The sequence below is a fragment of the Felis catus genome, chromosome B3 (assembly GCF_018350175.1).
Source record: "Felis catus isolate Fca126 chromosome B3, F.catus_Fca126_mat1.0, whole genome shotgun sequence".
In the NCBI taxonomy this organism is placed as follows: Eukaryota; Metazoa; Chordata; class Mammalia; order Carnivora; family Felidae; genus Felis; species Felis catus.
The window spans coordinates 146,585,250-146,605,534 of NC_058373.1; the positions used below are offsets into that span (position 1 = coordinate 146,585,250).

General features: G+C 65.9%; 2 protein-coding genes across 6 annotated transcripts; both read left to right on the forward strand.

The window, feature by feature from the left end:
• The first annotated feature begins 4,966 nt into the window (after positions 1 to 4,966).
• Positions 4,967 to 6,647, forward strand: CRIP1 (cysteine rich protein 1). Its single transcript, XM_006933168.3, has 5 exons — positions 4,967 to 5,117; positions 6,018 to 6,112; positions 6,187 to 6,244; positions 6,352 to 6,398; positions 6,519 to 6,647. The coding sequence occupies exons 1-4, from the start codon at positions 5,078 to 5,080 to the stop codon at positions 6,390 to 6,392; spliced, it is 234 nt and encodes a 77-aa protein (XP_006933230.1). The 5' UTR covers positions 4,967 to 5,077; the 3' UTR covers positions 6,393 to 6,398; positions 6,519 to 6,647.
• Positions 6,648 to 8,150: 1,503 nt separating this feature from the next.
• On the forward strand, positions 8,151 to 16,673 carry TEDC1 (tubulin epsilon and delta complex 1). 5 transcript variants are annotated; one of them, XM_023256154.2, is made up of 8 exons: positions 8,161 to 9,204; positions 9,301 to 9,379; positions 9,959 to 10,179; positions 10,443 to 10,598; positions 11,696 to 11,794; positions 14,204 to 14,290; positions 14,686 to 14,853; positions 14,959 to 16,673. In XM_023256154.2, exons 1-8 carry the CDS (start codon positions 8,872 to 8,874, stop codon positions 15,280 to 15,282), a joined length of 1,467 nt encoding a protein of 488 aa, XP_023111922.2. In that variant the 5' UTR covers positions 8,161 to 8,871; the 3' UTR covers positions 15,283 to 16,673. The 5 variants fall into 5 exon arrangements, with proteins under 5 accessions (XP_044916579.1, XP_023111926.2, XP_023111925.2 ...); XM_023256155.2 differs by having other exon boundaries at positions 9,977 to 10,179; XM_023256158.2 differs by lacking the exon at positions 10,443 to 10,598 and having other exon boundaries at positions 8,153 to 9,204.
• Positions 16,674 to 20,285: the final 3,612 nt, after the last annotated feature.

Sequence of the window (20,285 nt, forward strand, 5' to 3'; positions counted from 1 at the left end):
TGTCACCAGGCAGGCATCCCGGGGTGGGGCGGGGGGCGGGGGGCTGCTCTGCCTGCACCTCCCTCTGTCCCCACTTCGCTGAGGTCCAGACCCTAGGTTCCCATGTCCTGGATGCCCAGCACCTCTCCCTCCAGGCCCTGCCCAGCTTCCCCCCGGGCCAGTGACCCCAGCATCAGCCCTAGGCAGCCCTTCCCCTGCTAGAGGCTCCCTGAGAGCCCCACCCAGCCCAGGCCAGCCTCCCTGAATTTCTTAGGACTGGCGGAGGGGGGACTGACTCCCTCCCATCCCTGGGTCCAAGCAGCAGCTCACTGACCACCAGCTGTGGCTCCAGGGGCTGAGTGTCAAGAAATCAGCAAGGGCGATGACCCTGGCTCTGGGCTGCTGGGGGCTGGGCCAGGTGAAGACTGGCGGGGGACCAGGGCAGCCAGGTGTGGACAGCACATTTTCCCAGGGCTTGGCTGCCCTCTGGCAGTGGGGAGGAGGGGCTCGGCCGGCTGCCGGACCTGAGAGGCTGGAATTTGAGGCGGTTCTGCATGGTCTTTGGCTCCCGGACATAGATTCTTGGAACAAGGCTCAGCCTTCGGGGGAAGGGAGGGTCACCCCATCTGTCCAGACTGTCGACTCCAGGTAGGGCTGACTGAGGGAGCTCAAGGCCACGTGTGCCCCCCATCCTCTCTGCATGCCACCTCTGCTTCCAGGAGAGGAGGACAGGAGCTGCCCTCTCACCTGGTCTGGGGGGTCCTGGGTGGACAGGAGCCAAGTCCTGGGAAAGTGCAGTGTCTGATCCCTTCTCTTGCCTCGGGGCAAGGAAGGTCCCTCGAAGGCCCAGCAGGCCCACTCTGGGGCAGAACCTCAGAGCAGAGTGGGGGGTCCCGGGGGACAAGCTGCTGAAAATAGGCCCTGGGAACGTCTGAGTGTCCGTGACTCAGCTGAGCCTGGGGGAGGGGGGAGACCCTGGAGAGGGAGCCAGCAGTTGCCCTGGGGCATTTGGCCCTTCAGCCCTAGGAGGGGACATCCTTGTCCATATTGAGGCAGGGGCCTGGAGGCCAGGGCACGGGGTGGGGGCTTCAAGGATGGTGGGGGGAGGCCAGAGCAAGTGCCACAGAAAACAGTGGGAGAGAGTGCAGGGGTGCTGTCCAGCTTGAGGGGCAGAGCTTTCCCAGTGGGTGAGGGTGGCTGGCCCCAGGCAGGGACTCCTCAGTGGTCACTGGCTCTCAGGTGCCTGGAGCCCAGCACTGCTGTGGAGGTACCTCGGGGCCCTCTTGGGAATCGTCCTGCAGGGCAACGTCCCTCCTGGTTCCCATCTGGGTCCCCAGCCAGGCTTGGGTGGTGCATGAACAGCCAAGGGCATGGGGGTGTGCAGACAGAAGGGTGAACATGGCCTCAGCCGATGCACCCAGAACCCCACAGCCACCTACCCCAGGTCTTTGGGCCCCGGGGTGCCCTCATGCTGTCCCTGTGCCAGGCAGGATGTTGTGGGCACAGAGGCAGCCTGGGGCAAGTGGCTGGGTTGCTCTGTGTTCCTGTCCTGGCCGCTTTGTCCCTCATGCTCCAGACACAGCCCCTGTGCCTGCTGGTAGCACTAGGGGGCAAAGTGGGGGAAGGCTACACCTTGGGGTGTATTAGGGGGCTTACTGTGTCCTCCATTTGTTTGGGCAACAAATGCAAACAGCACCCCCAAAACAGTGGGGCAAGGGGTAGGCGGCCGAGCAAGGCAGATTTGGGTCTGGAACTGGCCCCTGGGCCAGGTCAGTGCCCCTCGCCCACAGGTGCCCCCTGAGCCAGGTGAGCTGATGGAAGTAGGACGTCTTGCACCTGGTGGGGCCCAGGTCTCCGGCGAAGCTGTCGGGGCCCTGACCGGTACCCAGCCGAGCCTCAGACGGAGGCGGGCTTGGATACAGACTCTGGGGGGAGGCACGATCTCCTCCAGGAGGTGGGGGCTGCAGCTGGTGCGGGGCTCCCATCCCCTCAGGTGGGCAAGATGGGTAGGGAGCCCAAGGGAATTGGAGGAGCATTGCCAGCCTGTGGCTGAAGATTTGAGAGGGTTCCAGCGAGCGTGTGTGTGTGTGTGTGTGTGTGTGTGTGTGTCTGATGTCTGGAAAAACTGCTGTGTACCAGTTAGAGGGCGAGGCACATGGCCCTTGGCTACTTTTGGCATTCCCCCCCCCGCCCCCACCCCCACCCCCTCAGCCCTGTGACCATGGCAACAGGAAATAACAGCAGAGAAAGCTAGCCGGAACCTCACCACCCCAGGGATGGTACTCTCTCATGCTCCCCCATGGTGGGAGGGGCTGGAGTCACAGAGTGTGGGTGGGGGGCATCCCAGGGGCAGGGTGGGTGGACAGGTGGGCAGAGCTGGCTCCTGGCCCCACCTGCCTGGAGCCTTAAGGTGGTGCTGTGGGCCGGACAGAAACCTGGGGAGGCAGCTGGGGTACCCGGACAAATGCACTCACACAGTGATGCCCGTGGGCACCAGGACAGAGGTGGGTGCTTCCGGGCTCCCTGTGGGGCTCACTGCACCCCTCTAGCACATCACCCTGGTAGGGGTGGAGGCAGCCCTGCCCTGGAGCCCCAGGCCTTCACCCAGCACATGCTGCACATCCATGCAGGGCAGTCTTCTCAGGAAGCTGCTGGTGCTACGAGCAACGTGTGTGTGACCAGAGCCCCATGACCCACTGTGACAGCCCCCCCCCCCCCCGCCCCAACCAGTGGGCCTCGGGCCCTTCCCGCGGCCCCTGCCTCTCTGGGCCTCTCTGGCCTGTCTACATTTCTGTCCCCTGCTGTGTGTGTTTCTGTGCGCCCATCCCCCCCACCCTTGCTCTTCCCCATCCAGGCCTCTTTCCAGATCCCGGAGCCAGGAGACGAGGGAAGTCAGGATCCACCCTAGTGACCCTATCTGTCTGCAGCAGCATCGCGCACAGGCCAGGGAGACACCAAAGGATGGGAAGGGGGGGTGGAGGAGGTCGGGCTGGTGGCCTTACCTCTGGAAACCGTGCCCAAGTGCCGCAGCGCTGGGCAGGGAGGGCCACGGGCCCGGACGTGACAGTGAGTGTGGAGGCTTCAAGGCTGGAGCAGGCCGGCGTCGATGGGTGGGAGTCCAGGGCTCCGGTGGCCCGTGGTGCGTGCCCCCACTCCTGGGGGCAGTGGGCAGCCAGCCGCTGAGCGTTTAGCGATGTGGTGCAAGCCTTGCAGACCCCAGGGCTCGCAGAGTCCCAGCCAGGGGCAGAACTGTGGTCTCAGAAAGGGGGTCTCAGGGAGGAGGGGGCGACGCAGGGAAGCATGAGGGGCAGGACGTGAGGGTGTGGGAGCTAGTGTGCCCTCCTCACCGAGGGCTCACTCTGGAGGTGGCCTCTGTGGCCCTGCATCCCTGGCCGCGGCCACCCTTACCCCAAGCCAGGCCTCTTTTGGGGCACAGAGGGCGGGCCCTGTGGGGGTGCGTGTGGGGGCACCCATGGTTTCCCTCCCCCCTCCCAGTGCCAGGCCGGAGGCCTATGGTGGGGAGGTGGGATTCAGGGAGGGTGAGGTTGGAGTCGCTGGGTGCCTGTGGGGAGGCCAGGAGCCCCTGGGTCCTGTCAGAGGATGGTCTCCAGCACCTTCCAAGAAGATGGGGCCTGGATAGGCCCAGGGTGGTTTGGTGTTGAGAGATGGGTGTGTCAGCAGATGAGGAGGAGGGTGGGAGGCTAAGGGAGGGACATGGGCAACCCGGAGGAAGGGTGGGGCACTGGGGGGCCCGGGCGGGGGGAGGGGCTGGGGCGCTGGGGGTCCTGAGGTCTGGGACGTTGGGGCCAAGCGGGGGAGGGGGCTGCGGCGCTGGGGGGCCAAGGGGCTGGGGCCTCGACAGGGGGCTGGAGCTTAGCTGAGGAGCCAAGAAACTGGGTGTGGCCAGGGGAGGATCGGTTGAGCAGGCAGAGGGAGAGGGGACAGCCCCCCTTCCCTCCCCCCCCCCCCCCCCCCCCCCCCCCCCCCCCCCCCCCGCTCCCAGCAGAGAGGACTGTGGCCAGGAGGGAATGGCCTAGCGGGCAGGGACTTCCTAAGGGGACATGGAGGCCGGGACCCCAGCCAGGCTGAAGCCTAGGTCTGGGCTGAAAGGCGGCTGGGAGACCCCGCCAGCCCCCTGGACACTTCCCACTCCCAGGGTGGGTGGAGTAGGACGGTCTCCACCTGGCACCGGCCCGCACTTGTCCTGGGCGTCGGACTTGAGCTACTCCCGTCCTGTGCTCTCGTGCTCTTCCCGCAGAGATGCCGTGTGCGTGGCCGCGCCCACCCCCGCGCTCACACTGGTCACTGTTACCGCGGAGGGGAGGGAGGGGACGTCCCGTCTCGAAGTCCCCTCTTCCAAATTTCCCTGGCTGCTGTCCAATGGACTTCCCAGACAGCGGCGGGGGTGGAGGGCTCGCAGAGGCCGGGATGTCCCTTGGGGGTGGGGGGCTGGGAGGGGTGGGCGTCCTAGCTCCGCGTGTGATGAAGGCCGGAGGGGAGATTCACGGGGGGAGGGGCTACAAGGCTGAGACGTCGCTGGTCCCCAGCCCTCTGTCTGGGAGAGGGTCGGGTCAAAATGTGTGGGGAGAAGGAAGTTCGCACACGCTGGTTTGCATCTATTTGCATTTTATCGGTGACTCCCTGGATCCCAGCTATCTGGGGCTCGGAGGACTGGTGTCGGAGGACTGGGGACAGGGGCTGGGGCGCTGGGGGGCCGGGGCTTCCTGGCCCTGGGGAGCCCCTTCCCTAGATCCCGGACCCTAGGCAAGGGGCGGGGCAGTAGCCCCCGGAGGAGCCCCGCCCCTTCAGCGCATCCCCAGGGATCCCGTGCGCTCCTTGAACCGCCCCCCTACCCCGTCGTCGGTTAGGCCCGATGCTGCCTGAAGGCGGGGGTGGACCAGATGACCTTTCTTGGCTGGTTGGCCTGGAATCCAAGTCCGCGGGTCCAAATCCTGGACTCAGGGGGCGGGGCTCGAGGGGCGGGTCCCAAAGGGGCGGGGTCTTGGGGTCCCTGAAAGGCGCACACCCCGCGGGACCCACCCAGTCCGGCTCTCCTGTCTGCTCCTGACCGGTCGTTCACGCCTGACCCCTTGCCGCCATGCCCAAGTGCCCCAAGTGCGACAAGGAAGTGTACTTTGGTGAGCGCACCCCTCCCGCCCCCCGCCCCCCTCCCCGGCCCACTCCCGGCCGGGACCGCGGTGCACCCAGGGACTACGAACAGGGCTTCTCCGGAGGGCTGGGCGCGCTGGGGACCCTGGGGCAGCGTGCCGGGAGCCGACACTTCAGCCCTGCCGGCGACGGCTTGGGTATGCGGATCAGGACCCCTGTGTGGGGTGGCCCGAGGTCTCTGCTGATTCGACGTCTCTGGCCCGCTCTCTCTCCTTCGGTCCCGCTGGGTCTCCCCGATTCTGGGTTCCCCCTTCTCTGGGTCTCCTTGACTCTGGGACTCCCCGTCGCTGGATCTCCCCAACTGTCCCGTTCCCCCTCGGCGCGCCCTGGGCGGGGACCGCGCGGCCAAGGAAGAAACGCTGCGCTCTGGCCGCCCCTCCCATAGCTAAGTAGAAACAGACGCGGAAACCGGCGCCCGGGGCGCGATCCCGGGCGCGCTCACACCCCGGGTGCCGCCTCCCTGCCCCGCGCCCCGGGGCCCACCCAGGAGAGAGGCGGGAGGAAGTGGGAAGGGTCTCCCCCGCCTTCGCCCCGGAGAAGGGCGCCTGCAGGCCCCATCTCCGACCACCCCCGCAGGTCACCCAGGCCCCCCACCCTGGCCCTCGAGGCCTCTTCCTGCAGCTCCACGCAGCGCCCCCTGCCGTTTGTTTGGCTGGACACGCCTAGGGGACTGGGGGTGCCCCTCCCCACCCACGGGCACGGAGGCCAGCTGAGACCCTGGGTGGGCCACCAGGCGGGCGTGGGTGAGACCATGCGCAGAAGGAGCTGGAGAAGGCTGTTACTTTATGTTGTTATGTTAGCAGACGGGTGTGCCCTGTGGCCCCAGAGCAATGTCTTACAGTAGGGGAGGGGTGTGTGTACCTTTGCAGCTGAGCGGGTGACCTCTCTGGGGAAGGACTGGCACCGGCCTTGCCTGAAGTGTGAGAAATGCGGAAAGACGCTGACATCAGGGGGCCACGCTGAGGTAGGTGGGGCCCGGAGGGCAGTGGCGGGCGCGGGGTGAGGGGTGACAGCCCCTCATGGCCCTTGTCTCTGCAGCATGAAGGCAAGCCCTACTGCAACCACCCCTGCTACGCCGCCATGTTCGGGCCCAAAGGTACGCTTCCTACGCATGGCCCCTGAGCTGCCTTCCTCCTCCCCCCAGCCTCCCCAGCACCTCCCCCACCCCTCAACCCGGTAACCTGCCTACTCTTTTCTCTGCAGGCTTTGGGCGGGGTGGCGCTGAGAGTCACACTTTCAAATAAACCCAGGTACACCCCCATCCCCCAGCGCAGACCCTCAGGCCTTCAGGATGGTCCGTGCCCTCCCGGGTGAGGCCTGACTGCTCACTGGACCTGCACTCACTTCTGTCCTCTGACCTCTCTGCGCAGGTCGTGGAAACGCCGTCCCTGGTTGTCCACCGGGCCACTGCCCTTCCAGGCTGATTCCAGGCCTTATCCCCAGGCACCCGGGGCTTCCCTGTAGTCTCCCTGGCCCTCAATAAAGCTGAGCACTCAGAAGCCCTGCCTCTGTGTGTGTGTGTGTGTGCGTGTGTGTGTGTGTGTGTGTGTGTGTGTGTGTGTGTGTGTGTATACATGCCCGCTGAGTGCACTGACAGGGTGACAGGGGGATGGTTCAAGGGAGCCGCCACTGGGGGTTCTGACTCCTGGCCCTGCCAGGAGCCCTGCTCTTCCTGCTGTGCTGTTCCCCGGGGCTGCCACAAGGCTGAAGCTTCCTCTGCAAGGCAGGCGGCTGGCCCCCCTGGAAGGCCCTGTGGTGGCTCAGCTCCCCAGCTCCCTAATGCCCCCTCGGTTCAGGGATGGGGCTAAGGGTGGGTCAACAGGTCAGCGGGAACATGAGGCCTGGTAGTCGGTTGATGGTGGCCACAGGGTGAATCAGCTGTGCTCAAGCTGGTTCCGTTTTTTGAGAAGCTTTCGGGGCCTTGTGGTGGGGAGTCCTCGCCTGCTCTCTCCACTTCCTGCCCACCCTTGTCTCCATTCCCCACCTGCCTTGGTGGACCAGGCCAGCCACGTTCCTGCAGGGGCATCTGCCTGGACAGCACCGCCCCTCTTTTTGTACACCCTCCCTCCAGAGTAGCAAGTAGCCAGCGGCCAAGTGGGGAATTTGAGGACTAGCTGGGCAGTGGATAGTTGGGGGCTTTCTGGAAATGCCCATGTCAGTTCTGGCAGCAGCTGCAGACTGGACCACACTCATTACCCCCACTGGCCATTCAGTCTCCAGTCCTGGCAGAGGGCCACCGCTCCCAGGCCTTGGCCCTACCCAGGCCTTGCAGGGCTGAGCTGGACGGGCTGTTGGGGGCCTCAAGGGCTGTGTGTAGGGTGTGTGTGTGTGTGGGGGGGGGGTTGTTGGGTGGCTCACAGAGCTCCAAAGGGTGGGAGCCATAGTGCACCTGGTGGGGAGGGGGTGGGAGAGAACAGATGGTGCTAAGGTGAGGCGGGGTTTCTCAGCACCGTGGAAGGGTGGGGGCTGGGGCTGAATCTGAGATTCAGCAGTGTCTTGTGCCACAGTGAGGAGTGGGGGTACCCCGGAAAATCTGGGCCAAGTGCTGGGGGGGGGCAGCGCTGCCCCCGTGTAGCCCACAGCCAGGTGGGACAGTTGAAGGGATGAGGTCTGCCGCCAGAGGGGGCCTGACCAGGCCAGGACGCAGGAGAGCACTTCAGGTGGCACACTCAGAGAGAAGACCCGCTGGGCTGGGCGGGTGGCTCAGGGGTGTGGTCTTTATTTTGATGGCCGCAGGGCGCTACGCCTAGCTCAGCAGAGTGGCCTGCCTGCGGGACCCGGCACGGCGAAGCTGGGGGCCTGGCAGTAGTGTCCCCTGCCCGCGGGGCAGGTGACCGGCCCCGCGACGGTGTGTGGGGTGGGGATGGGGGTGGAACACAGGCCTAGGAGCGGGCCGCGCGGGAGAGAGGGAGGAGGCCAAAGGTGGGGACCTGGGGCGCCGGGACCCGCCGCCGACGCACTTCCTGCGGGCGTGGCCCCCGCCGGGGGGGGGGCGGTGGAGGAAGCGTAGGAGGGTGGCGTGGGCAGGGCGAGGGTCGGAGGGCTGGTGGCTCTGTCCTCCCGACCTCTTCGCTGAGGTGTAATTCACGTGCCACACGTACAAAATTCGCCCGTGCCGTCCGTCAGCTCTAACCGACGTGCAGGGTTCTACAGCCGCCCCGCGTGCCCGCGCGCGCCACCTGCTGTGTGGGGCGTTTCCTACGCGCACCGTGGACACGCAACGGCGCTGCGCGCCCGGCGCCTTTCACGAGCCGGGGCGTCCGTGCGCACTGCCGGGCTCTGGGACCGCGGGCGAGCGTTTCGCTGCCCTCCCTGGCACCGCGTCCTCGGCCGCTCCTATGCGGCGGCGGAAGGAGACTTCCTGGGTGCAGAACAGCGAGGCCGGGAGGACCGGGCCGGGGTCCGGGTGTAGGTTTGGGGTGGGAAGGGGGCCGCCCGCATCCCGCGGGAACCCCTGGTGAGCGGGCCGGCCGGGCTCGCGGAGGCACAGGGACACCCGCGAGGGTCGGCGGCGCCTGGCTGCGTTGCGCTCCCGGCCGCAGGGGGCGCCCGGAGCGCGGACCAAAGCCCTCCGCGGGTTGCTAGGCTGCCGTTTGGCGCTAAGATGGGTGAGGCGCTGATTGGTGGGGTCTGGACGAGGCGGCTGTCGGGTGTCGCAGCGACTGGGCCACAAAAAGCGTACCCCGGAGCTGTCGTCGCCAATTGGCCCCGAGAGCACCGGAAATGCCTGCGCACTGGACAGAAGAGACTGCACTCAAAGGCCGGGGGCACCGCTCATTGGGCCGACGCTGGAGGCGTGTCTCGACCCGTTCGGTGATTGGGCGTGGGCCTAGCAGAGACGGCACGGGCGCGGTGATTGGACGCTGGGACCCAGCGGCCGCGGCGCGCAATCCGAGGAAAGTCAGTGCAAGCTGCATGGGGCGGCGGCGGCGCAGGGTGGACCGGGGAGCCGCGGTCGGGGCCTTGCCCGAGGCCATCGCCGCGCTGAGTCGGACGCTGCCCGCTGGGCCCAGCCCCGAGATCTTCCGCCGCGCCAAGTTCGACCGTCCGGAGGCGGTGAGGCCCGCGGGGCAGGGGGCCGGGTCGGCAGGAGCCGGGGAGGACGCAGGGTGGCGGCCGGCCCAGCTGACTGTCGCTCTTCGATCCCCGCAGGCCCCGGCGCTCTGGCAGCTGCTCTTTCGCGTGCTCTCGCCGCTGTCAGCCAACGGCGCCTCGGCGCCCCCAGCCCAGGGTAAGCCCCGCTCCGGGGAGGCCCTGGCTCCGCCCACTCACGCAAGTCCCGCCCCGTTAATCACTCCCCAGAGTGAGCCTTGCCCCGTGGGCCCTGGCTCCTCCCACTCGCCTCGCTGGGTCCCTCTCCTGTAAGGCCCCCTGAACGGCTAGCCCCGCGCCCTGCAAGCCCCGCCCAGGTGGGCCATTGCCCCGCCCACCCACCAGGGGCCGTCCAACTGACGCCGTCCAACTGAAGCCCCTCCCCGGTCGAGCACGTCCCAACAGTAAGCCACGCCCTGTTGGCTTTCGCTCCTCCCACTCACATCACGAGGTCCGCCTCCTGCAAAGTCCCAAACTGGTTAGCCCCGCCCCCCTGGCAAGCCCCGCCTCAGGCGGGTCCAGGCTTCACCCAGTCCACCACGCTCCCAGCTCTGGCAAAGCCCCGCCCACCTCATAAGCCGTGTCCCCATTAGCCTTGGCTCTCTCATCCTGTAAGTCCCCCGATTGTCCCCTCCTAAACCTGGCCTCTGCTTGGGGGTCATGCGGGAGTCCCTAGAAGGTCTGGTGGCGCACTCCTAATGGGTGGCTCCCTGAGCAGGCGAACCCCCATCTACAGAGGCCCAAGTCCGAGTGGTGAAGTCGGAGCTGCACTCCCAGGGCTACCCCAGGCGGGCGCTGGCACAGCTCCCTGAGGACGGCTCCCAGGGCAGTCGCGAGCTTCTGCTGGCCTTGGCCTGGCTCCTGGCCCGCGGGCCCCTGCTCGAGCGGCTGCTGGCCCAGACCCGCGTGCGGCTGGGCGACGAGATACCCCTGTGCGAGGTGGGTGTGGGGTGAGAGGGAGTGGGGCCGGGTCCTGGCTGGGACCCTGGATGCGGCCTGGGACAGCCCTGTGGGGTGGGTGTCGCCCTCTCCACTGCTCTCTCCTCCTCCCCTGCCCTTCCCTTGGGGGCAGTGTTGGGTGTGTGCTCACTGGACGTGGGTGTGTGGCACCCTGAGGACCATGGCACTCATTCCAGGGGCCTCTTTTCCTGGGGTCTCCGCTGGGGGTGTGGGAGCAGGGCGTGACCCTTGTCCCTCTCTAGTGTGAAGCCCTGGCCAGCCCTGGCCCCCCTGTACCCCGTGTGGAAGCAGATGGCCCTGTGGACATACGCCACTTGCAGTGGCTGATGGGAAAGCTGCGGTTCCAGTGGCGGAAGCTGATCACCAGTCAGCAGGAGCAGTGTGCCCTCCTGGGCAAGGTACTGTCACTGGGGACTGTCCCCCAGGGACACTTACTGTCCATACTATAGGCTGGAGCCTGGCCTTTGACTGGATGTGGCCCTTCCCGAGCCTGGCTGGGAGCTGACCGGTTGGCCGCTGCCCTGTGGTGGCCCAGAGCCTGAGCCCAGGGCTCCAGGTGGTCCAGGAGGGGTCATAGGGCAGGTGGAGCTGGGCATCACTGGGGCCAGGAGCCTGTGGGGTTGACTTTCCTGTTCCCGGAAGTCATCAGAGGCCTCAGACTCTGTCTCTGAGCCACGAAGTAGGCTCTGGGTGCTGTGGGAGCCGCTGCTGCCTGGGCATGTTTTGGGAAGGAAGGTACCCCCTCCTTCTGCCACATCCTGGGTGGAGGCTGATGGGCAGCGGGCGGCTTCTGTAGAGTTCCCGAAGGCCAGTAAGGCTCAGCTGTGGGGCACAGGTCACAGCAAAACCTGGGCTGAGAGGGGGTTGGGCGGGGGGCCTCAGACTCCCACCGATGTAGGGCTCCTTGATGCTGGGACCCCCCCACCCTGCACATCTGCCCCTGCAGGGGACCTGTTCATCCCTCAGCTCTTCTCCGGAGCTCTGTCGCTCCGGCTCAGACTGGGCTCCTGTCACTCCTCCTGCTTGGGACATGGCCACCAGTGACCTCCGTGATGCCTTGAGGCCGGACCTTGCTGGGAAGCCTTCCCTGTCCCCCAGGTCCAGACAGTCACTCTGTGTCCTTGCCATTGTCTTCGCTGGATCTCCTAGCCTGTCCAGGGGCTGTTTCTCCCACCACACGGACCTGGCAGTCAGTGAGCTTAGAAGCAGGGATGCCCGATTCCAGTTCCACCACCCCCCTGGGAACTGGGCCGGATGGGGAAGCTGTAGGCGGCACTGCCCATACCCCACCCTCTGCAGGAGCCTCCTTCAGGGCCCAGGGCCAGCTCCCCAGCGGTGCTGACTATTGTCCTGAGCCTGACCCTGGCCTGCCCTGACCACCTTGGCCAGGCATGGCCCATTTTCCTCGTCTGCAAGGCAGGCCCCCAAAGCCTCACCTGGAGCTGGGAGAGCCGCCCCTTCCTACTCAACCTGGGGTTCACGCTGCCTGTTTCAGATCCACTCATACACCCGCGGCTGCCACAGTGACCGCAGCCTTGGCCACCTGTCTGTTGCTGAGACCGAGCTGCTCAGGGACGCGGAGGGCGGCCGGCAGGTGAGGGCTGCTGCGTGTCGGTGCCATAGGACTGCAGACGGCGTGAGGTGGTGGGGGTCGAGGTGGGGAGGGTCCTGGGAGGGCGGACCCAGGCGACCGGCTTTGAGCTGTGGGTGACTGCCCAACTCACCATCTTGCTGGTGGGGGGTCCCAGACATGTCCTCAGGGCCTCCCCCAGCTCCCAGACCATCCGGTGTTGCAGAAATCCAGGCCACGTGGCCGTGTGTGTGCGTGTGGCTGGGCACAGTTAGCGAGGTGGGGGGGTTGGTCTAGCATGCCCCGTCCTTCGCTGACTTTCTTTTCGGGACGCCCCCGTCTGTCATTATTGTTTCCTTCCCTCAGGCTGGCATGGCCAGGACGTCCTGGGACAGGCCCAGGGCTGGCTGTCACTTGACGGTTGGGCTCTGGCTGGTCCAGAGTGTGAGGCTGGCACTGTCCAGCCTGGGGGGCACTTGGCCAGGCAGGTGGGCTGAGGCTCAGGGCTGGTGTGGCCCCTCTTTCCAGGCCCAGCGGACCCCAGCTCAGGAGGTGTGTGCTTTCAGAGAGTTGTGCCTCCCTTTGTGGGGCAGCCACCGGGGGGGCGCTTGCCAGACCTGCAGTCCTGGCCAGCACCTGGCCAGCCCTCCCAGGCAGGGCTGTGCGCATTCTCTGGAAGTGCTGAGGCGGTATCTTGGCGACCTGAGGTGCCCTCGGCCAGGTCCCCTTTTACGGGTGACTCAGCGAGGCCCAGGCTTCCTGCCCTTGGTCCCTCTGGGTTGGAGCAGGGCTGAGGCTGCGCCGGCTTCAGCCAGATGTGGCCTGGGGTCGCGGTCTCTGTGGTGGTGGTGGGTGGGAGCCCGTGGTGCCCCCCCCCCCCCCGAAGCTGGGGCGTGCGGGCGCCTCCGGACTGCAGACGGCGTGAGGTCGTTGGGGGTCACGGTTGGCTTCCTCCCAAGGTTTCTGGAGGGGTTGCTGGCAGAAGCCCGGATCGGTGTACCCAAAGAGCCCGCACTCTTGGGATGGGTCCCAGAAGCTTCTGGAGTGATCTATGGTTGCTGTGTGAGTGGCCAGGCGTGCTGCAGAGTAGCTGGACAGTGAGCGGCTTGGTTACTGGCCGGGCCTGCAGCCCTTCTCATGTCCCCGTGCCTCCCCGCCTGCCCTGGCCACAGCGCAGTGGGGTGCGGCGGGGAGGTGGCTGCTTCAGGAAACTCCAGCACGGGGCCTGCACGTGGGGGGACAGTGGGGGCGTGTTGCCTCTTCCTGCTGTGCCTGCCCTCCTTCCCATAGCCTGGGAGGTGGGGAGCACCTGGGGACCGTTCCACATTCACTGTGCGTATGCGTACAGGGACGTGGGTGCACCTGGCACCCTCCGGGCTCCAGGCCGTGCTCCCCTGGGCCCACAGAGTGGTTCTCTCTGTGCCTGGCTTTACAGCGATGGGCTGGGTCCTTGGCTTGGCATTCAAGGCTGCTCCCCACCTGGCCTCCAGACCCCTGGAGCCCCAGGTTCCTGCTGCAGCAGCAAGCAGGCCCCTGGTGGCTCGGCTGGCAGCCTGTTTGCTGTTGGCAGGGGCAGAGCAGGGGTCCCTTCCCGGCCAGGGGAGACCCTGGGTCACGGGTGCCTGTCGTACAGGGCCTGTGCACTGGCCCTCCGTGAGCGGTGGCTTGTCAGAGCTCTTGTGTGGCCACCGTGCTCTGGCCCTTTGTCCTGGCCTCAGAGCATGCTGCTGCGTTCCCAGGAAGCCCGGCGCACCTGTTTTCCAGAAGGAGCAGTGCCTGTGGCCTGGATGGCAGGCTGGTGGCTGCCTTCAGAGAGGGGCCACAGCAGGTGCAGGCCTGTGGCTTCCTGAGGGGGCAGCGGGGAAGGGATGGAGCGGGTTGGGGGGGGGGGAGGCCTCAACAGCACCTCCCCAGTTGGTGGGCCCCCTGGTGGTGGAGGCCGAGGCTGGGGCAGGTGCTGCTGCGCTCCAGCGCGCGGCCACATGTTCCTGCGGGGTCTGCAGGTTTGGGGCTGCGTGAGCCGGGCAGGGGTCTGTGCGGGGTGCAGCTGGGCCCTGCATGCCGGTGCCCAGGCCCAGCCTCCGCCCTGCCTTCCTGAGGTCATACAGAGGGTTTCCCGCCCCGAGAGCCTGGCAGGCTGCCCCTCTGGGACCTCCTCATCTGCCTACAGTCTCCCGGGTGCAGCCCCCCAGTCAGTGAGGGATGTGGGGCAGAGGTCCCGAGTTGGCGCTTGGGCTCAGCCCCTGACCCTGTGGGGACGGTGGGTGTCTCTGAGGCCCCAGCCTGGAGGTGGGGCTGCCGTATCCTGCCCGCAGGGGGGTGGCTCTGCCATTGCGGGGCCAGGGGGACTGGTGAGCACGGTGGTCGGGTGCTCGGTGCTGGGGGTCCCAGGTGGGGTTCTGACCCGGCCACGGTTTATGGTCTGCTTTGCAGCTGCTTCGGAGGCTGGAGAGCGAGAATGTGTGCCTGGAGGCAGCCCTGCATTGGAGGCGCCAGGAGCTGGTCTTCTGGCGGTGGATGGTGTGACTGGCTCCCCTCCCTGTCCCGGCCTTGACCACGGCAGCCCCGGGGTGGGGGCATCTTCCTAGTTCTCGGACAGGAAGAGGAGGTTGGGGGAGGCCACAGACACACCCAGCCACCAAGCTGGCTTTGCAGGCCAGCTGGCTCTGAGTCTCTGCCTCTTTGCGGATGTCTGTCTGTCCGTCGCCTACCCTGCCCAGCTGCTGGGGAGCCCAGACTCCTCAGGGGTCCACAAGTCTGGGTGCCTCCCTGGCTTCCAGCTCACTGTGCCACCGGGGGGGGGGGTGGCCGCTGCCCCTGGGCCTCTATGCCCTCTGTCCCTGTTGGCTGAGGGGTTGGACCTGTGGTCGAGGCCCGGACAAGCGGCCTGCCACTCACTCGGTCTCTCTCCGCAGGACACAGTCCTGGGCACCTGCCCTCCAGAGGCCTCGCAGCCCACGTTTGTGCCGCGGATCCCCGAGAAGGGGGCTGGCGAGTGGGAGCTGGTGGCCCGCGAGCTGCAGGCCCTACAGGAGGAGTTGCGGGGAGCCGCGGAGCCCCGGCGGGCAGCCTGGGAGGCCAGGGTGAGAGGGCTGGGGGCTGGTGTTGGGGCCGAGGGGGCCCGAAGGCCGTGTCCTGGGCAGGATGTGGCCGCCCCTGGTTCACGAGCTGCCGTCTGCCCCGTGCAGGTTGGAGGCTGGGGGCCCGAATGGAGTGCGGTGCAGCGGGCCTCACGGGAGGCCGTGGGACTCGAGCTGGCAGCTCTTCAGCGGGCCTGGGAGCGAGGTGGGGCCGCAGCCCAGCCCCACGGGCCCTGCCGGCTGGTGAAGAGTGACGCCGGAGCCTCGGGGGGCCCAGGCCTGCGGGCGGCCCAGGTGATTGAGGTGCTGAGGAGCCGGGAGGCCTGCCTGGAGGCAGTGCTGTGCCAGCTGCAGAGACAGTGTCGGCAGGAACTGGCCAGGCTGGCGGGAGCCCTGCCCGGCCTCATCTGGATCTTGCCACCCGGTCGTTGAGGCCCTGTGCCCGCCTCGAGGGGGACCTGCCCTGACCCGCCCTGGTTGGGCCTCGGAGGGGCAGATTTCAGGGTGGTGGCAGGGACGACGCAGACACAGGGCCCCAGGCATGGTCTCCCTGAGCCCTGGGGCTGTCCCCACCTGGGGCAGAGCCCAGCCCCTTGGCTAGTAATACTGGGGGCAGGCATGACAGGCTCAGTGTGGAGTCCATGGGCCTTCAGGACCAAGAGAGGACCCAGAAATAAGTCGTAGAGACCTCCCTGCAGGGGTGAGGCTCTATTCTGGCCCTCCCTCTGCCACCCTTCCAGGTTCCTATCTGGGGCAGGTTGGGGAGGGTCCGGTCTGTGCTCAGGCCCAGGGGAAAGGGACCCTGGGGGGTGGTTGCCGAAGCTGGGCTGGTCCAGCGCTGCCCAGGTGCTGGCGGGTCAGGCATGGCCTGCAACACGGCGTGGGGATCGGGGTCCTTCGGGGGATTGCCCCGCATGCCCCCTACACACTGTGCCCCGGGCCCCTAGTGCACACCCCGCCCTGTGGGTGCCTGGTGTGTGTGTGGGGGGCAGGGACGCCGGCTGGGAGCCTGGGGGTAGGGGGCTCTGCTCCTCTTCTGGGAGCGGTGCTGGGGGTGAGGGGGGGACCACTGTGGACAGAGGGGGCTTTGTTCCCAAGACCGGTCGGGGAGCTGGGCTCGGCCCTGACAAAGAGCCATCTGTGTCTGGGGGATGCGCCCCCAGCTTGCCGGAACAGGCCCCCTCCATCCTGGGGGCTCAGCCTCTCGGCACCCCTCACCCAGCAGGCGCAGACAGCCGCGTCCCTGCCTCCCTCGCCAGGCTCCCCTGTCCTAGGGCGGTTGAACCCCAGGCTGCTGCTGGGCGGGCCTAGGGGCCTGTCCGCGGCCTCCTGCTGCCAGCCAGTTCAGGCCCGAGGACACTTCCACGCCTGGGCCCCGCAAGAACATTCTCTCACTGGCTCTTCCTGCCTGGCTGGCGTGTTGCTGGTGTTGCCTGGTCTCGGCCAGCCTGCCCCCACCCCGACCCCCGTCCCTTGGGGGCGTCGAGTTCTCCCCTCCCCACACGGCCCCCTCCCAGCTCCTCACATGCTCCAGCTGTGGCCCAGGGCCCGCGGGGCCCCGGCCCTCCACCTGCCGCCTCGGTGTGTGAAGTCACTTCTAGAACCCCTGCCTGCTGGGCCCTCCGCCATCCTCCTAGCCGCTGGACAGGACCCTTCCTGGAAACAAGTCATTCAAAGTTCCCTGTCCTCTGTGAGTGCCATTGAGTCAGGACACCCACTGGCCCCCGAGAACGAATTTTAGAAACCAAATGCAAACTCGGTGTTCTGGAGCTGTCTCTTCTCAAACTGCTCTGTGGATCCAATACAGCCCACTCGAGACCCCACGTGTGTCTGTGTGTCTGTGGGAGTTCGGCGCGGATTCTGAGAGACACGAGGTGCCACAGGCCAAGTCGGGGGGAAGCGAGGCACACTCGGTGGTCCAGGGAGCAGGCTGGGCTCTGACATTGGCTCCTACTGTTGCCGCCACGTTAGCACGCGCTTAGTGGCTCAGAAGCACAGAAGCATGGCCGCCTTCCTGTAGGCGGGGGCGCAGCCATCACGGTCCCCGGCCCCCAGCCCCGGTCAGGGACCTTAGTCCTCTTCTGCACGTGACATGGCAGGTCCGCAGGCCTGCGGCAGGGCCTGGGCGCCACCCAGCCCCCTGCGGCCCCACGGAACAGATGCAGGCCTGGGCCAGCTAGCTCAAGTACGCGGGTTCTGCCTGGGACAGGCCCGTGCTGCGGGGGCCCAGGGTTCCCCATGGAGATGTGAAGGCAGAGCAGCCTGTGGGGGCCCAGGACCCCATACTCCACTGGCCCCCATGGATGCCAGAAACTTCTGCTTATCGGAGACCCCGTAAAGACCGGGAAAGACAGGCCACGGGAGAATCCGTTGGCGACACTTGTAACCTGTGAAGAGAGGGTAGAGGAAACGGTTTTGAGGAAGACAGAGCGGGCCTGGGGCAGGCACCGCGGGGAGGAGGAGACGGGGTGGTGATGTGCCCGCAAGCCGCTGGGTGGGTGCAGGGCCTGCGCAGGGCAGGGGCTGGCGGGCCTGGGCCAACGCTGGGGACGGCCGTCCGGCAGCCGAGCCAGGAACAGCAGACTGTGGGCGATGCCGTGGCCAGGACTGGGAAGGTGAGGGGAAGTACAGAAGGTGACGCACGGGGAGGCCGTGGGGAAGAGCCCAGCGACCATCACAGCAGGGCAGGGCTGCGGTCTGTGTCCCCTGCTCCTCGGGCCTGTGTTCACAGGGATCCGCATCACCTGTGCTGGCCTCCTCCCATGTTTTATCCACTGCGGCACTGACAGGACCTCTGGCGAAGCCCCGCCCATGAGCGCGTCCGCACTTGGCCTCTCGCGGTCACGGCATCCTGTCCTTGCTCCAGCGCCTGGGTCCTTCTGGCCCTGACCTCACCGCCCAGGGCTGGCTTTCTCTCCCTTCAGGGCATGGCCTCCTCACCCTCATTGGTCGACCTTGGCCGGGCCTGGGCTTGGGGCACAGCGACTGGACCAGGCCCTCCAGGACCCTTTGTGGCTCGTGTCTCTAGGGGGACACTCGCGGGGTGTTCCCGGGATGGGGTACTTCTCAGCGGCACTTATGGGGGAAGTTGGGTCCGAGGGGCACAGCTGGTGACCTGGTCCACACACACCCCCCCCCCCGGTCCTCGCCTGTGGTCGTGGCCTCCAGCCCTGCACCTGCCCCACGCTCCTGTGTCCCCCCAGGGTCTTGGGTACTGAATGTGGCCAGCTGCCCTCCTCCCCTCTCTGTCCCTTCTTGGCTGAGCTCACCGTTGGTGAGCAAGGAGTCACTTGGTGCCTGAAGTGTGCCTGCCCTGGGGTGGGGGCCAGAGACCTGGACGAGGGGCACCTAGTGTCCCAGGAGGGTGGTGAGACAGAGGAAACGGGGTGCATTGGGGGCAGCACAGGCACTCGGAGGGGGCAGGGAGGGGTGGGGGCTGTAGACTCCTGTGGCCCAGTCAGGCTTTGCTGGGACGCGGGGCTCAGGGCTTCGTTCCCACAGGCCCCCTCCGCTGCTGGGGCTCAGCAATGAGGCGGGCGGGGAGTGGGGGTGCCAGGCTGGGGCCAGGCCAGTGGCAGTTTTGGGGTCTGGGTCTGTGGCTGTCTTGGTTGTGGGGCCTGTGAGCTGATGGCTGATGTTTTGCCTTCTGGTTTGTTTAGATTCTTTATTTATAATACCCAAGATTTTTCCCCCTCCTTTTTGGGGGACAATTTTTATTTTTCTTTCTCTTTTTTCTTTCTTGGTGGCGAAAAGCTAATGTTAAATGTATGATCTTAACCATTTTTAAGTGTATGGGTCAGCAGTGTTATGTGCATTCACACTGCTGTGCAACAGATCCCCAGAACCTTCTCCTCTCCCCTCTGTGCAACTCTGTCTCCATTAAACACTCACCCCCACCCCTCCCCAGCCCCAGGCACCCCCATCGACTTTCTGTCTGTATGGATTTGACTCCTCTACGGACCTCTGATGTGTAGATTACACGGTGTTTGTGTCGCTCAGGAAAATGTGCTCATGGTTCATCCACGTGGTAGCAGGTGTCAGAATTCCCTTCCTCAGAATAACGCGCGGTAAGATTCCATTTATCGAGACACCACGTTTTCTTTATCCATTTTCTTCCTGCTGTTGGCCGCAGTGAACAGGGGTGTGCAAATATCCCTCCTTCTGGTGCTGGAGGCGCCCGCGCAGCCCCAGAGACACTGGCACGTGAGCCGGGTGCAGGGAGCAGATGGGCATGGGGCTCGTCGCCCTGGGGGGACTCGACTCGGCAGCGGCGGGCGGTTGTCCCCGGAAGTCAACGTCCCGGAGTTTCCCACCTCACACCGGACCCTGCCGTCCGAACCGGCTGAGCCACTGATTTCGGCCTGGCATTCGCTCTCTTTTCACCACAGCAGCTGCTGTAAAACCAGCTTTGCAGAGACACCGCAGAAAGGAAAGCGGGGCGGTCCGGCCCGCGACCCACCAGGGGGTGTCCGGCTCGTGGCGCTCACCCGTCCCCCTCAAAATTCACGACACCTTGTGCTGCCCCTGAGGATTCGCCGTGGCACCTGGGGGCGCCTAGACCCACGGTTGGGGAACTGCGGCCCCCACCAACGCCGGTGTCTGTGGCCTGCATTCCGTTTCTCTCCACGTGGTGCGGGTTGAAAGCCTAGTGCGCAACTCACCACCGCTTCTGGCTCTTGTTTCCACTCGATGGCTCGGCCAGAGGAGCAGAGCCGGGAGGAGATTCGACGGAAGCATTCTGAGACGGCTGCAGTTTCATCGTGGCCCCGGCGTTAACGCCTCACCCCTCGGCAGCGGGGAGGGGCAGGTGTCCTTATTTCTCCCGCCGCGAGGGTGCAAACCCAAGGTTTCTCCATCAGCCGCTGCTTTCCGTGCACGGAGTTTGGTAACATTTAATTAACTCATTTAGAGCAAGTGCATTAGTGGGGGAGGGGCAGAGAGGGAGGGAGAGAATCCCAAGCAGGCTCCGCGCTGTCTGCTCAGAGCCCAACGCGGGGCTCGATCCCACAACAGCGAGATCATGACCTGAGCCGAGATCAAGCGTCTGACGCGCAACCAACAGCCACCCAGGCGCCCCTGGTTTTCTAACGTTCAGAAAGTTTTCTTCCCCTCTTAATTTCCTAAGAGCTTTTTCAGCATCATGAACTTCACTCATCAAGACAATCTTACGATTTTCTCCTTCACCCGTTTGTAATGAAATACATTAACTACACCACACGCTTTCCCAAGTTGAGCCATCCTTGTATTCCTGTAAGTAGCCCTGTTTGATCACGACGTTTACCTTTTTTTTTTTAATGTTTATTTATTTATTTTTTGAGAGAGAGGGAGAGAGAGAGAGCGAGCTCAAGCAGGGGAGGGACAGAGAGAGAGGGGGAAGGAGGACCCAAAGCAGGCTCTGCACTGACAGCATGAGCCTGATGCGGGGCTCGAATTCA